At 46.5% G+C, this 15,335-nt stretch overlaps 1 protein-coding gene across 1 annotated transcript in view; it reads left to right on the top strand.

Moving 5' to 3' along the window:
- The first annotated feature begins 2,785 nt into the window (after nt 1–2,785).
- LOC114888094 overlaps nt 2,786–15,335 on the top strand; it is a 57,289-nt gene continuing 44,739 nt past the window's right edge. The window contains 4 exon segments of the mRNA XM_029209963.1: nt 2,786–2,960; nt 5,902–6,104; nt 7,154–7,312; nt 9,169–9,179. Of these exon segments, the coding sequence (XP_029065796.1) occupies nt 2,786–2,960; nt 5,902–6,104; nt 7,154–7,312; nt 9,169–9,179 (548 nt within the window).

The raw sequence follows: 15,335 nt of genomic DNA, 5'->3' as shown, positions 1-15,335 counted from the left end.
CTTCTTTATCCAATCATTCGTCAGTGGACATTTAGGTTGTTTCCATGTCTTGGCTATTTTAATAGTGCTGTTATGAACATAGGGGTGCCTGTATCTTTTCAAATTATAGTTTTGTCCAGATATGTGCCCAGGAGTGGGATTGCTGGATCATATGGTAGCTCTATTTTTAGTTTTCTGAGGAACCTCCATACTGTTCTCCACAGTGGCTGCACCAACTGACATTCCCCCCAACAGTGTAGGAGGGTTCCCTCTTCTCCACACCCTCTCCAGCATTTGTTATTTGTAGACTTTTTAATAGTCTATTTTTATCATTGTTTTGTAATAACTTGCCACTTGAAGATCTTCTTAATTCTTCACACTTACTTTATTAAACTTCATCCTTATTTTGTGAAGCTCTTGAGAGCATGCTGAAAAGGCCCATCCAATAATTCAACATCACCACGATCATATTTAATTTGCAAGTTGACACTGGTGACGATTCCTTACATGTGTTTGGCACGTACTAATTTATAAAGCATTTTCACATTTATCAGTGGTTCTGAGCCGTGGCTGCCCTTAGGGATCTTCTGGGGGACTTTATAAAATCTGATCACTACCTGGGTCTTGCCCTCAGAGATTCTGACTTAATTGGTCTGGGATAAAGCCTGGGCATTAGGGCTTTTAAAAGCTCTCCCAGGGATTGTAGTATGTGGCCAAGGTTAAAAGTACTGTTCAAGGGGTGCGGTCCAGGTATTTGTATCTTTTAGACATTTCCCAGTGACTTTAATTTGCAGCCACGGTCGAGAACCACTCACATATATTTATTATTTGATCTTCATGGTAGCAGGTGAGGTATGCATGTGTGCACTCCCATTTTACAGGTGAGGACGTGTTAAGTCTAGCGAAGTTTGCCCATCAGGTCACTTAGCTGGAAGAAGTGGAACTGGGACTTGACTCCAGTTTTTCTGACCCAACGCCTGTATTCTACCTGCCATACCCTAGACTTGGCTTGGTAAAGCCCTATCCCACAGGCCCTGGGGCTTGTTTGGGGCCAGCCTCATTTCAAAAGGAGATTCTGACCCTTGAGCAGAATAAACCTCTGAACCATCATCATTCACCCTAGGGTGGTGAGAAAGTTGTAGCCGGTAGAGTCTGCTTCGATTTTCTTTGTGATCTCTGGGTGGGGTCCCTGCACATCTGGGTGGTAGCAGAAGCAGCAGCAGCCTGAGAAAAGAACAAGTGAGGAGGCCAGACACAGACACGCATGTCCACTACCCAGCCCGGCCCAGCAGACAGGAGGAGTGGAAGGCTGGGAAGACAGGGCTTGTGTGTTCATTACCCAGAGGGTAGTTATGACCTGGGTCTCTTCCTACACGAGATCTTCTCCAGGTATTTCATTTGCTGGGATGACCTTTACCTTTTTCTCTTGGCCCTCCTAACTGCCCTCACCTTTTCTCACGCTTCCTCCCAGCTCCATCCCCAGCCCCACTCGTGGATTGTAAGGGCCTGATTTCACCAAACAGCGCATTTGTAATGAATAAGATATTTAACACCATCTTCAGCAACGCAGAAGTCGGCCACCCACATCGCGACAGCCATTTCTTTTATGAAGCCTTTCAGCTGAGCTGCGCCCGAGCATTTCTGAGCTTTGGGAAAGCTGAAATCTTAGGGTTTTTTCCCTCCTTTCCTTTAGAATCTTGTTTCAGTGGCCACTGAACATCATGGAAAATCAGTAATGAGTCGTGTCCAAGGTCTCAGCCACCTGTGAAACACTACCTTGCTTCTTTCTTGACAGGAATCTGACAGAGGCCCCGTCCACCTCTGATTCATAGCTTTGGAACTCACATTTATCTTTCAAGGAAAGCTTCCTTTATCAATTTCTGATTCACTGACATTTAAATCACCAAAATGTTAGAAAGGGATGTGCTGTGAGCATGCAGTTTCTTGGGAATTTTCATTAGACTTTCCTGGAACTAGGGAATTGTGGTTTTCTAGAACGGTAATGGATAGGAATCCTAAGAAACTGAAAGTCAGCATTCAGAGACTGAAGACGCTCAGAATTCAGCGCTTGTTGTGACAGAACAAAAATCAATGAATCCGGAAGGAGGGTCTCTGGGTTCTAGCCCTGGCTCTGCCACTCTCAGAGCGGTGACCTCAGGCCTGTTTCCTCTCCAGTTCAATATGGAAGTTGGACACAAGGGTCTGTCCGGCTCAAATTCACAGATCCTCATTCTGCTGTAAGGCCCCTGTCCACCCCCTCCTTCGCACATCACAGAAAGCCCGGGACGCGACAGCTGCTGACAGCTCTGAGCCACTGTGAAGTTTCTCTGGAGACCTAGATAACGCCACTGTCGGAGGAATCACTCCACCGCACCCCAGTCATCATCACTGTGCTGATGGCTTCTCTGTGTGGGGTGATTATGATGTGGCCGGCATCGTACCAAGATGAGAATATGGGGGCGCCTTTGGAGCAAAACTCCTGGAAGAGTCGCCTCTACTTGCCCTTCCCTATGCCTGCCCTCCCAGCCTGTCTAAAACACACTCGAACCCGGTTTTGTCCCTGCCATGCCACCAACATCCCTCCTGTCAGGGCCACCAGTGCCCCTCGTGTGGCTAAATCAGTGACCGACCCTCATCCCACTCGCTCTCTTAACACTTGAAGCCGCAGGTCACTTGGCTTCCTTCCCGTACTTCTCTCTCTTGGCTTGAGGACTCCAGCCACTCTTGGTTTCCCTTTCATCCCGCTTTTTGCTCCTTTTCTGAGGCCCTCACTTGCTCGTCTGCATGGCGTAATGTCCATGACGTAATGCTGGAGCCCCCAGAGCTCAGTCCTTGGTCCTCTTCTCTTCCACATCTGCGTCACTCGCTTGATGATGTTGTCAATTCCCAAATGCACATCTCCAGTCTGGCCCCCTCCCTGAACTTCAGTCTGGTATTTCCAGCTGCCTTGGATCTATCCCTAAAGGACTTCTCCAACTTGGGTATCTCACAGACATCAAAATGAAACCCAAACCTGAATCCAGATCTTCTCCTTCACACCGTCTTGCCCGTCTCAGCTGGCTCTAAGTCCATCCTTCCAGTTGCTCTCCCCAGAATCCAGTAGTCACCCTAGACTCCTCTTTCTTGCAACCTGTTCTGACCTGTTGGCCCTGCCTTCGTAATACACCCGGAATCTGGCCTCTTCTTCCCAGCCCCACTGCTACCATCGAGTGAGAACCACTATGGTCCCTTCCCTGGATCACTGCAAGAGCCTCGCTGCTCTCCCTGCTTCCATCCTGCCCCTGTACTCTATTCTCTACGCATCAACCAGAGATATGCTGTAAAACGAAAAGTCAGATCTGTCCAAATCCTCCAGGGCCCTTTGTGTCAGCCCGACCCTCACGTCTCTGACTTGTCCCCCACTTCCTTCCTTCCTTCCTTCCTTCTCTCTGTGCCAGTCACACAATTTCCTTGAATATATTTAGGATTTATTCACTGCTTCGTCCCTGTTCCTGGAAGGTTTTCCCTGCAAATGTCTGCGTCGCTCACTCCCTCAGCCCCTTGAAGTCTTTGTTCAAATGTCATTTCTCAGTGAGTCTCCCTTGTCCACTTTATTATATATTGGAACAGCCCAGCCCCTGCCCTTGGCAGTCCCTATTTTTCTTACCGTGCTCCGCCCTTGTTTAAATCCATGCACCTAATCCCCTTCTAATATAATATCTAATTCGTCTATTCTGTTTGTTGTTGGTGATCCGCCTTCCCTCATCGGAAGGCAAGCCCCTTGAAAGCAGGGGTTTTATCTGTTTTGTTCACTGTTTTGTCCCACACACTTAGAATAGCACATGGCACGTAAACAGGTGCTCGATAAACATTTATGGAGTGGGTTCCTTTATGAAGTCAGAATTCATAACAAATCAAAGTAGTGCTCTGAAGCATTTCACACCAGGAGAGCTGAGATTCTGTAATGACAAGCTCTCCAAGCGTTTCCTCCTGTGCCCTTCTCCTCCTGTCTCCCCGTCCGCCCTCCCCCGACACATCCCCACAGCGTCCTACACCTGTGTCATGCTCAGTCAGGTATGTATTGTGTTCCCTCACATGCCGCCCCACACACTCATCCACTCCACCATATGCTATAGCCCCAGCACCCCCAGCCCTGAGTGGTCACTAGAAACCATAACCCTGTCAGGAGAAAAGGTAGATGGCTCACCCCATCCCACAACCCCGTGCAAATTAGTTCCAGTCTCCACTTCTGGTCGGTCCCCTTCCACAGCCCCTTAGGGACCCCCCTTTACATACTCCTGGACTTCAAAACTCAGCCTCAGATCAGCCAGCTATTCCCAAACGGGATCATCTCCAGCAAGAGGGAAAAACCATAACAGAAGAGACCAAGAATGGCACAGAGGCTCTGCGGCATAGGAAGTGCTTTCAAATGCATTTGTTTACTTGCAGTGATGGAAGGCAGGACTTTCTTGCTTACTTTGGTTATTCATGAACATGAAAGGGGACATGTCTTGGTCAAGGTCATAGACCAGGCTGGGCCTCGAACGTCCTCTCTCCTGCAGACCTGAGCAGGGTCCCATTTTGTGACAGCAGATCTGTGGGCTCCTGCCACACTGAGGAAATGGGTGGAGTGGAGGGAACGAAATATAGGGAGAGGTAAGCAGGAGAGGCCCGAAGGGCATCTCGGAACAGGAAGAGTACAGGTCTGAGCTTTGGGGGGACACCCTCACCTCAGTGCTAACCCCCGGGATGCTCTGAGCCCGTGACTGTGGCCTCTGGGTCAGCCCTGAAGCTGCAGTGGCTTCTCAGAATTCACCCTCCACCAGGAAGGACCCCAGAGCCTGAAGACCTGGCGGCTAGTTAGTGTCCTGGGATCTGAACCCGCCTTGAATCGGCTCTAGGTTTCCATGGTGATTGCTTAAACTTTTCATCATCCAGTCTTTCAGACCTTGGGGGAGAGCACTGCGCTCTGGTTTCCATGACAACCACTTAAACATGTATCTCTGTCTGGCTCCGTTGGTAAAGAACTGCCAGAGATCATGCAAATGAACTGGCTGCTCTCCCTTCGCTTAAAAAAATAAAAATAAAGTGACACACCTGCTTAGACGTTTCAGATCTCTGCTCATAACAAGAGGGGTGAAAGTGTCAAACTGGTGTTTGTGAAGGGTTTCCTGCATTGCTTTGACATTTCGAGTGCCCACCCAGATACGCAGGCTCGTGTTGCCATGTGAAGTAATTATCTACACTCAGCACTTGCCCTCCTCTCCCCTCTGCCCGGCAGATGAAAGAGCTGCAAATTCAAGGCTGTTTACCTTTCCGCTGCACGCTAAAGGGGGAAGGAAGGACAGGGCCAGAGCCACTACCCCACCCAGCCCTTGGCCCCTGTGGGGAGGAGCCATGGAGAGCAGGGTCCCCCCCTCAACTCACTGTCCATAAACCGGCCAGGGGTGGCTCCGGTCTCGGGGGACAGCCCCAAATAACGCGGAAGTCACAGACCCCAGTCGCTCCGAAATGACTCTGCTTCTCTGTTGGAATTCATGGAAGGGAGAACAGCCACGTGACTCTGAAGAAAAGCTCACAAGGGGAAAGATGAGGGCTCGTTCCCCCACCCCAGACACCTGCCCAATCCTCCCAACACACCCTAAACCAGAGGCCCTGAGAGGCAGTCACGGGCCCAGCAGCCACAGACAGGTGTAAAGCGTGTTCTGAAGCTGGGTACCAACACGTACAATTCTGGCGGTTTCCAGTGAAAGCTAGAGATTTCCACTTCTCCGGGAAAATCCGCAGGCCTACCTCAGTCCTACCTCACCTGGGTCCGCCGGGTGGCAGTAGCTCCACCCTCGGGAGGTGAAGCCTCCACCTGCTTTGACTGAACTTTTCTGAGTACCACACTCCTCTCCCTGAGTCCCGGAAAAGAGTTGCGCTTATAATTTGTGACAACAGGCACAAGACACAGACCAAACCAACGATCCTTCGGCCAGTTGCCGAAGTCACAAACGATGGAAGAGGATTCTTATTTGGGGGCAGAGGGACGGAGAGGGGGTGAAGACAAATGTTCTTCCACCTTCGTCCTCCGAGGTCCTTTAGGCACCTTCAAGGCTGAGGTCGGAGGGGGAAAGCCAGACGAGTGGACGGGAGATGCGCTGGTAAAGGGTATGCTCATCTTCGGGTGACACTGTTACCAGCTCGGGTTCTTGGACTCTTTAATCAATAGATATTTGTAAGAGGCCCAATGAGGAATTCAGGCAAGGCTGTACTGGGACTGCAGGAAGGGAGCGAAAAGAAGTAACAGGTGCCCTTGCTCGCTTCCCGAAGCGGGGGGGGGGGGGGGTCCTTAAATGGGGGTGGGGTAGGGGCAGACACCAGTGGGTCAGGCCCACAGTGGTGGCTTAGGTGGTCTGCCCACCCCGTTGGTGGTGCTGTGTGCAGGGAGCATGCGCATACCCTGCTCTGCTCTCCCCACCTCAGAAATGTCAGTTGATGGCCTTTTTGTATCTTATTGTTCACGACTGCCCCAGCTGGGCACCCACGTAGTTATTTTTAGTCCCTTACAGTTACTTTTGTATTTTTTTTCGGGAGGAGACTTTTATCTAAGTGCAAGCACTCCAGTAAAGGGTCCCAGGTCCCAACCTGTCTCAAGACCAACATCTGAAACCTACAGGAAGGCCCTTGATCGTTTCTGTGTGATGCTTCTGTATGATGCTACAATTTTGACTCTACTGTTCAATAGATTCAGAAGCCCAAAAGTCATTTGACTAAAAATATCTGTCAAAATAATTGTGGGATGAAATTGGCTGGTTGGCCGATGAAGACAGACAGGCCCTGATTTAGGAGGCAGACGGTGCTCCTTGGCCCTACTGTTTTTAACCTCTCCAGGTGTAAGTTTTCTTACCTACAAGGTAGCGGTAAAGGTGCTTGCCCCACTGAGTTTCTGTGAGATTCAAACAAGATTGTGTGTGGACAGGCTCTGGCCCAGTGCCTGGCACGCAGTATAGATCTGGGAAAAACCTTGCTTTTCCTACAACATCATTTTCATTCTTCAGACTATCTATAGTTTAACACCTGGGGTTGAAAAAGAAGAAAGCACTAGTCATCACTGAAAGTGAGCCTGAGACCTTTAAAAATTAGTAACTTGTCAGAAAATTGACTGATCATGTTAAGAAACTGTATTTTGTTTTTCTGTGAATATTTTTAGGATGCACTATGGGAACAACAAACTGCCAAGCGAAAGATGAAAGAGATAAAGGACGTTAGAAAAGATGTCAAAGCAAGAAAAGGCCAAGCATTCCTCGGTTTGCCCCAAAGGCGAGCAGAATGTGATCAAACAGTTTTTCTCATCTATAAAGGAGTCAAGGTATTTTCTGTAAAGGAAAGAACTTGCTGCTGATGGGAGGAACGGATCGAATAATTAGAGTCTAGGATCCTTATCTGCCTGGGTAAGTCTTTCTCCAACCAATGGTGCCCTTGACCTAGTAAGTACAGGAGAGCAGGACTGGGGATCACTAATTCCCCTTTAGAATAACTTAAGAACCCCTGTCCAAAATTGATCTCCCAGACACACAGAGCCTGGAAAACTTCTGCTTGCGGCTGTTACAGTCATTCTTTGGGGTTAATAAGGAACTCACTTAAAACGCAAATACTTTGCAAGGACGAAGAGATTGTGTGGAGCCATCATTCACTCACGATCGGAAGGATTTTCTTTGATCAGACTGCTATCTTCCCTACAGTGAACGATGATCAGTTGCAGAGAGCGATTAGGGATTGTGATGTATAGTTAATGTCCTTTCTGTGCACCTCACTCAGATGGCCCTAAGCTTACACTCACTTCTCCACTGGAGTTGTTTAACCCCAACTGAATTAAGGACTCTACCACCCCTGAGGTGTAGCAGAACTGACCTAAGAAAACAGGGATTGTTCTGGAAAGCCTGGAATTGAGATAGCAGGGTAGCAAACTGTTGCCATCACCCCCTCAATGTGTAGTCATCATCCTCCTTAGAATTGGGCCCCTACCTCTCACATGTGCCCCTCCAGAGCAAGCCTCAGTAATGCTTTCTTGGAAATAACAGTAACTGTCATTTTATTGAGCACCTACTTTGTACCGGGCATTATGCACCATATCCATTCTCTCTAATCCTTACATCAACTCCATTTACCAAGGAAGAACCTGAAGCTCAGAGGAGTTAAGTAACTTTTTGGAAGTAGTGGCAGACAGGTTTCAAACGCAACCTGGCTTCTAAAAGCCTCGTTATTTCTGTTGATAACTGTTGGAGAAGGAAGGAGAGGGGGAAATGGAGAGTGGATAGTGGGATTTGGGATAAGAACCAGTCATCTAGGGAAAGCCAAGCTTTCTTGCTGAGCCTCTGTACAGCCATCACTTAGGAACTGCAAGGTGACCCTTGTCCCTCTCAGCCTTGGGGCAGTGCTGCGTGGCAGTGAAGCACGTGGGATCTGGTCCCGCCGCTGTCCCTTTCTAGCTGAGTGATCCTGAGCAAGGACTGCAGCCGCCATGCCCTCCTCTATAAAGGCAATAACAAGAATACCCACTCCTGGACTAATATAAAGACAGCAAATGAGATGTTCCGTGTAGAGCACTCAGCACAATGTCGGATGCCTAATAAGAAAGAAAGAAACATGATTTTTCTACTCACTTCTATTACCTTAGACTCCCATGTGTCTGGAGACTGAGAACAATTTGCTTACTTTCCAGTGACTTGGTTATAAAAAGACATTGTTCTCTCCCCCTCGACCTCAGCCTGCTTCCCTTCTCCCTACCTCCTCACCCGCCCACTACATACCCAGCCCTGAGCCCCTCGGGGCACTGTGATCCCTCAGAGCTCCTTAAAATAAACTCTTATTAAAAAGACATTCACGCCAGATCTGAATACTGCATAAAGCAACAACCTGAGTGGAATCTGTTCCAACCCCACTCTGCGCTCTTCCGTGTTTATTCCTTTTATAGTGATATTGTCAGCCACGGGAGAAACCAAGCCCAGGGCTTCATCTCACACGGAGTTGTGTTGCTATAACTGGGTACTGTCTGCTTCAGACCTTTTATCACACAAGATAGATACTTGTGTCGTTTCAGAGGGAGACATAACCCTCCTCAGGCTGAATAGAGCTGCCAAGTCTGGGACAAGTTTAGTCTTGCATTTTTATTTAGAAATCGCAGATAGAACTGCTTGGTGTTCATCTGTTCTTTTTGCATTCTAGAAAGCCAACAGGTATGCTGAAAAGCCACACAGCTCCAGTGATCTACATCCATGTGTCTGCTGAGGATAACAAAATATTTTCCATGCCCACTGACAACACTATTAAGGTCTCTGTCCTCTTATGTTCTGATGTGTTATCCAATGTGGTTTCAGACAGAGAAGCTGTTCCCTTCATGTTTTCTTTCCCCTCTCTGTAGCCTTTGGGGCCTCTGGATTAGCAGATACTCAAGTGTTATTTACTTTTGTGGATTCGCTTTGGAAAAGGAGAATATGTAGGCAGTGGAAGGGCAGCCTCTTAGAGAACTTTCTATACCTGGTGTTTTGTTGGGAAGAGTTAACATTATTGCCTTGAAGGCCCCTGCTTGCGTTCTGTCCAAAGACTCCCTTTGTCTTTGGAGAGTGCAGGTTGGGGGATGGAGAAGGGGATCTGGGGACAGAATGGGGACACAGGGAGAGACAGTCCCTTGCCACTAGAGGTTATCACCTTATCTTGTAACACACTAGGGCGAGTGGGTCCTTTCTGAAACGTTGTCTATAAAGCTTAGAATTTAAACCTTTCTGACCCTGGCAGAGGTAGCGACATTACCACCTTCATTTTGTTTGCCTTCACACCTCTTTTTCTAGCGAGGGTCCTGTCTACCTCTAAAACTCAGTCACTCTGTTATCTTTGGAATACACTATTTTTCATATAAAAAAACAAAAACAAAAAACCTCACTGATTTATTTCATCCATCATCTCATATGCTTTCCCAGTGAATATGACACATTTTCATGACTCACCACCTTCTTTTCTGGACTGTCCCAGGGCCAGAGGGTGGGGATTTAGAGCAGCATGAGTCAGAGGGATGCTGGAACCTTGGGAAGGAGATCAGATTCACTGCTTTGTACAGATGCATAAAACAGCTCACTCACCACTCACATAAGAAAGGACTGATAGATGTTAAGGGCTGAATCGTGTCCCTTCAAAACTCCTATGTTGAAGTCTTAACCCCCAGTACCTTAGAATGTGACTGTATTTAGAGATAGCGCCTATAAAGAAGTACTGAAGGTTAAATGAGGTCATACTGGTGGGCCCTAATCCAATATGACTGGTGTCCTTACAAGAAGAGGAAGTCAGGACACTTAGACTGAGAGGCAACCATGCAAAAACACAGCAAAAAGGTGGTTATCTGCAAGCCAAGGAGAGAGGCCTCTGAAGGAACCAAACTTATCCACACCTTGACTTTGGACTTGAATATCTTGCTTCACACTATATAAAAAGGTTAACTCAAAATGGATCATAGACCTCAATGTAAAAAGAGCTACATCTACAAAACTCTTAGAAGAAAACATAGGAGTAAATCTTCATGACTTTGGACTAGGCAATGATTTCTTAGATATGATATCAAAAGCACAGGAGACTAAAGGGGGAAAAAAATGAGTTGGACTTTCTCAAAAATAAAAACTTGTGCTTCAAAGGACACTATTAAGAAAGTGATTAGACAACTTACAGAATGGGATAAAATATTTTCAAATCATATTTCTGATGACAGACTTGCATTTAGCATACAAAACTCAGCAATAAAAGCACAAATAGCTTAATTTTAAAATGGGCAAAGGACTTGGACAGAAGTTTCTTCAAAGAAAATATTCAAATGGCCAATAAACACAGGCCAAGATGCTCAGCATCATTAGTCCCTATGAAAATGCAAACTAAAACCACAGTGAGATACCACTTCACACCCACAGAGTGGCTAAAATCAAAAGAGAGACGATAGCAAGTGTTGGCAAGGATGTAGAGAAATTGGAGCCCTCATGCGTCGCTGGTGGGAATTTAAAATGATGCAGCCACTTTGGAAAATATCTGGCAGTTCCTCAAATGTTAACCAGAGTTAACATACGACCTAGCAATTCCACTCCTAGGTTTACACCCAAGAGAACTGAAAACATCTGTTCACACAAACACTTGCATATGAATATTCATAGGAGCATTATTCATGATAGCCGAAAAGTAGAAATAAACCAAATGTCCATGAACTGAGGAATGGATAAATGAAATCAGGTACATCCATACAACGAAATATTATTCAGCAAGAAAAAGAAAATGAAGCACTATCACGTGCTACAACACGGAAAAGCTTGAGAAGCTTCGAGTGTTAAGTGAAAGCCAGTCACAAAAGGCCATGTATTGTATGATTCCATTTATATAAAGTGTCCAGAATAGGCAAATCCATAGAGACAGAAGTGAGTTCAGTACTTGCCAGGGGATGGGGTGAGGTGGGAATAGGGAGTGGCTGTTAATGGGCATGGGGTTTCTTTTTGGAGGAATGAAAACTTTTTGAAATTAGATAGTGGTAAAGCCTGAATATGCTAAAAGCCACTGAATTGTACGCTTAAAAATACAGATTCTGTAGTATGTGGGTTAAACAGCAATAAAGCTGTGATTTTTTTTTTAAAGGAGAGAGGGGAGAGAGAGGGAGAGGGGAGTCAAGGATGGCACCAAGAGTTTAGGCCTCAGCCAAACACCGCAGTGAGGAAGATGGTGGGTGAGAGGAGCATAAGGTCAGAAGCCCAGTTGTGGATGTGCTGGAGAGAGTCATCCTGAGTTGAGGGGAGATGTCAGGGCTGGAGATATAAATGTGGGAATAATCCGCATTTAGATGGAATTTTAAGCCATGAAGTGGATGAGATCATAAAAGGAGCCAAAGTGGGCAAAGGAGAGAAAAGCCCCCAGGACTGAGCACAGGGACCCTGTGACGCTCTGGGATTTTACTGTCTGTAGGGTCCAACATGGCTCCTGTGTAGTGAACTTAGAGTCTATCTCGTGGCAATGGAGAGGTTATTTTATACACAACTAGGTGTGGAGATCACAGTCAGGGATACAACAGGACCCAAACTCAATTCAGTTCTCCAAGAACATTTGATTAAAATGGTAAGATTTATGGACTTTAGTTTCTGATTTATTTTGAAAATCAAATTTATGCAAAGACATCCACCAAGGCCACGAAGTTGGAGATTTCACTTTTTTTCTTTGAAATTTGCCACCATCGGATAATCATAATTCTGTATGTGAGGACATGTTTTCTATCCTATTTTCTTTTCCTAGTGCCTCTCCATTTTCTCCCAATCTAAACTCATGATTACAAGATTAGCATCTTGCCTGTGATGATTCAGGCATATTGAATCACTTCCCAAAGTGTGTTTAAAATATATTGAAATCCTATCTTGGAAATAGGGTGTGTAATTTATTTCAGAATATATTATTTCTAACAAATAAAAACTAATCAACTAGGAACTAAACAGCTAAATTTCCAGCATGCCTGATCAAATAGTCTTCGTTCTTTGATTGATTTTTTTAGCCCAAATATTTCATGTCTCTAAATCATGGGGACACACGAAACGTTTCAGGAGTCTGCTGGTTTCCGGCATTCTCTAAAGAAGAGTAAAGTGACAGATTGAGATTTCCATTTTCACTTGTTATTTTCTGTGAATTTAATATTGCACACCACAAAGAGAGCTATTTTGTGTCAACAGGAATTAGGACAGAAAGAAAGTTATTTCTTGGAAGGAAGATAGCATGGTGTATTAGTTAAGGTAAGGCTTGCCACTGTAACAAATAAACTCTATATTTTCCATAGGTTGAAACAACAGAAGTTTATTTCTGTCTACTGAGGGGCACTTTTTCTCCCTTCAAGAACACGGCTGTCTCCATATGGGGGTCCCACCTTACTTAGGTTCTCAGATTCCTCTTAATCCAGGTGCAATGGGTATGAGAATAGAGAAGGCATATCTGCCTCTTAAAAAATCCCAGCCATAAATGATACATCACTTTCTCTCACATTCTATTGCTGAGTTCATGACTCTGGGTGAATGGGAAGCTGGGAAATGCCTTAGTCCAGTAGCTGCTTCCCAGTAACTTTACTGGGACAGACAGATTTGAGTTTAAATTCTGAAATTACCACAAACTGTATGACCTCGGGTGAAGTACTCAATCCTTCTGAACTAAGTTACTGAATTCTTTGAGACATTGGTTTACTCTTCTGCAATATGGGAGAAAGGGTCGTCTTGTAGATTAGTTGTGTTCATAAAAGATAATTTATGAACTGTGCTCACCACAGAGTAGTTATACCTGGTAAAATTCTTTTTTTTTTTTTTTTTTTAATTTATTTTTGGCTGCGTTGGGTCTTCGTTGCTGTGCATGGGCTTCTCTAGTTACGGCGAGCCAGGGCTACTCTTCGTTGTGGTGCACAGGCTTCTCATTGCGGTGGCTTCTCTTGTTGTGGAGCACGGGCTCTAAATGCACGGGCTTCAGCAGTTGTGGCACGTGGGCTCAGTAGTTGTGGTGCACAGGCTTAGCTGCTCCTCGGCATATGGGATCTTCCCAGACCAGGGATCCAACCCATGTCCCCTGCATTGGCAGGTGGATTCTTAACCACTGTGCCACCAAGGAAGTCCCTTACCTGGTAAGATTCTTTTGAGTCAAAGGGGACAAAAATCTAACTGAAACAGTTTAAGCTGAAAAGGGAGAATTTGAAGGACCCAGTGCACTACTGCTGGTTTAAAGACAGAGGAGGCAACAGGATGAGGGATGTAGGTGTGTAAGAAGCTGAGAGAGAGAGGCCAACAACCAGCAAACAGACAGGAACCCATCCCTCCAAACACAAGCAAGAGGGCTCAAGACGGCAGCACAGGAATATCCTGAACTTATGTCCTCCACAGACACAAACCTACAACTGCAAATGGAACAATTCCCTCAGAAAGCGATCTGAAAACTGGATGAACAGAGCCTCGCGAGAAAAGGTGAAAGGACGGCACTGAGACGCGGGCTCACCAGGGAAAACCACACCCCAGCTGCACAACTGGGAGGGACCCCAAAGAGGTGGAGCTTTTCCCTGAGGAGTGAGGGATTCGAGCTCCACATCAGGCACCCCAGCCCCCAGATCCTGCATAGGAGAGATATGCTCCCAAATCACCCGGCTTTGAAAACCAATGGAGAATAAACCCAGGGAAACTATAGAACTGCAGGCAACAAAAACCCCACTCTTAAAAGGCTCATGCACGGGGGGCTTCCCTGGTGGCGCAGTGGTTGAGAATCTGCCTGCCAATGCAGGGGATACAGTTTCGAGCCCTGGTCCGGGAAGATCCCACATGCTGCAGAGCAACTAAGCCCGTGTGCCACAACTGCTGAGCCCGCGTGCCACAACTTCTGAAGCCTGCGCACCTAGGGCCCGTGCTCCACAGCAAGAGAAGCCACCGCAGTGAGAAGCCTGCACAACGCAACGAAGAGTAGCCCCTGATCACTGCAACTAGAGAAAGCCCACGCACAGTAACTAAGAGCCAACAACGAAGACCCAATGCAGCCAAAAATAAATACATAAATAAATTTATTAAAAAAGGGCTTATGCACGGACTCAGCCAACCTGAAAACCAGCACAAAAGCACCAGGTTGAAAAGTGTATGTTTCACAGGTGAAGGGCGCCCACTTACTAATCTTCAAGTGCCTGCTGAAGAAGCAGGAGTCATTCGGGATGCTTCCCAGGGATGGAGTCACTGGCAGGAAGCATTTACGCGACCTCAGGCTTCCTTGCTAATGCCAGTGCTGGTGGGCACCATTTTGGAATTCTCCATGTGACCCGGTATCGCCAATGGGCACGTCCCACTGACAGCCCCGCCCACCCTGCATCCTGGCAGCCTCTCACAGCCAGGTGAATGACAGCCAGCCCACCAGCACTCCAAGGCAGCCACAGCCCCATGACAACAGGAGGGCACACATAGCCCACGTAGGGGACACCCCTTAAGCACCTGGCTGTAGTGGCCAGGCAGGATTGCACTTCTGAGCCCCACAGGACAGCTCCTAAATAAGACCATGCCTTCAAGACTGGGGGAGACAGCTAATTCTTAATACGTATATATATACTTAATACGTATATATATACTTAATACACAGAGAATTAGGCAAAATGAGGAGACAAAAGAATATGTTCCAATTGAAAGAACGAGACAAAACCTCAGAAAAGATGTTCAGCATCACTAATTATTACAGAAAGGCAAATCAAAACCACAATGAGATATCACTTCACACCTGCTGAAATGGCTATTATCAAAAGGACAAGAAATAACAAATGCTGGAGAAGATGTGGGGAAAAGGGAACCCTTGCACACTGTTGGTGGGACTGTAAATTGGTGCAG

The sequence above is a fragment of the Monodon monoceros genome, unplaced genomic scaffold (genome assembly GCF_005190385.1).
Source record: "Monodon monoceros isolate NGI ecotype Baffin Bay Population unplaced genomic scaffold, NGI_Narwhal_1 Super_Scaffold_8, whole genome shotgun sequence".
Classification (NCBI taxonomy): Eukaryota; Metazoa; Chordata; class Mammalia; order Artiodactyla; family Monodontidae; genus Monodon; species Monodon monoceros.
Note: the sequence above shows the minus strand (reverse complement) of the source record. Positions and strands in the feature narration are given on the sequence as shown.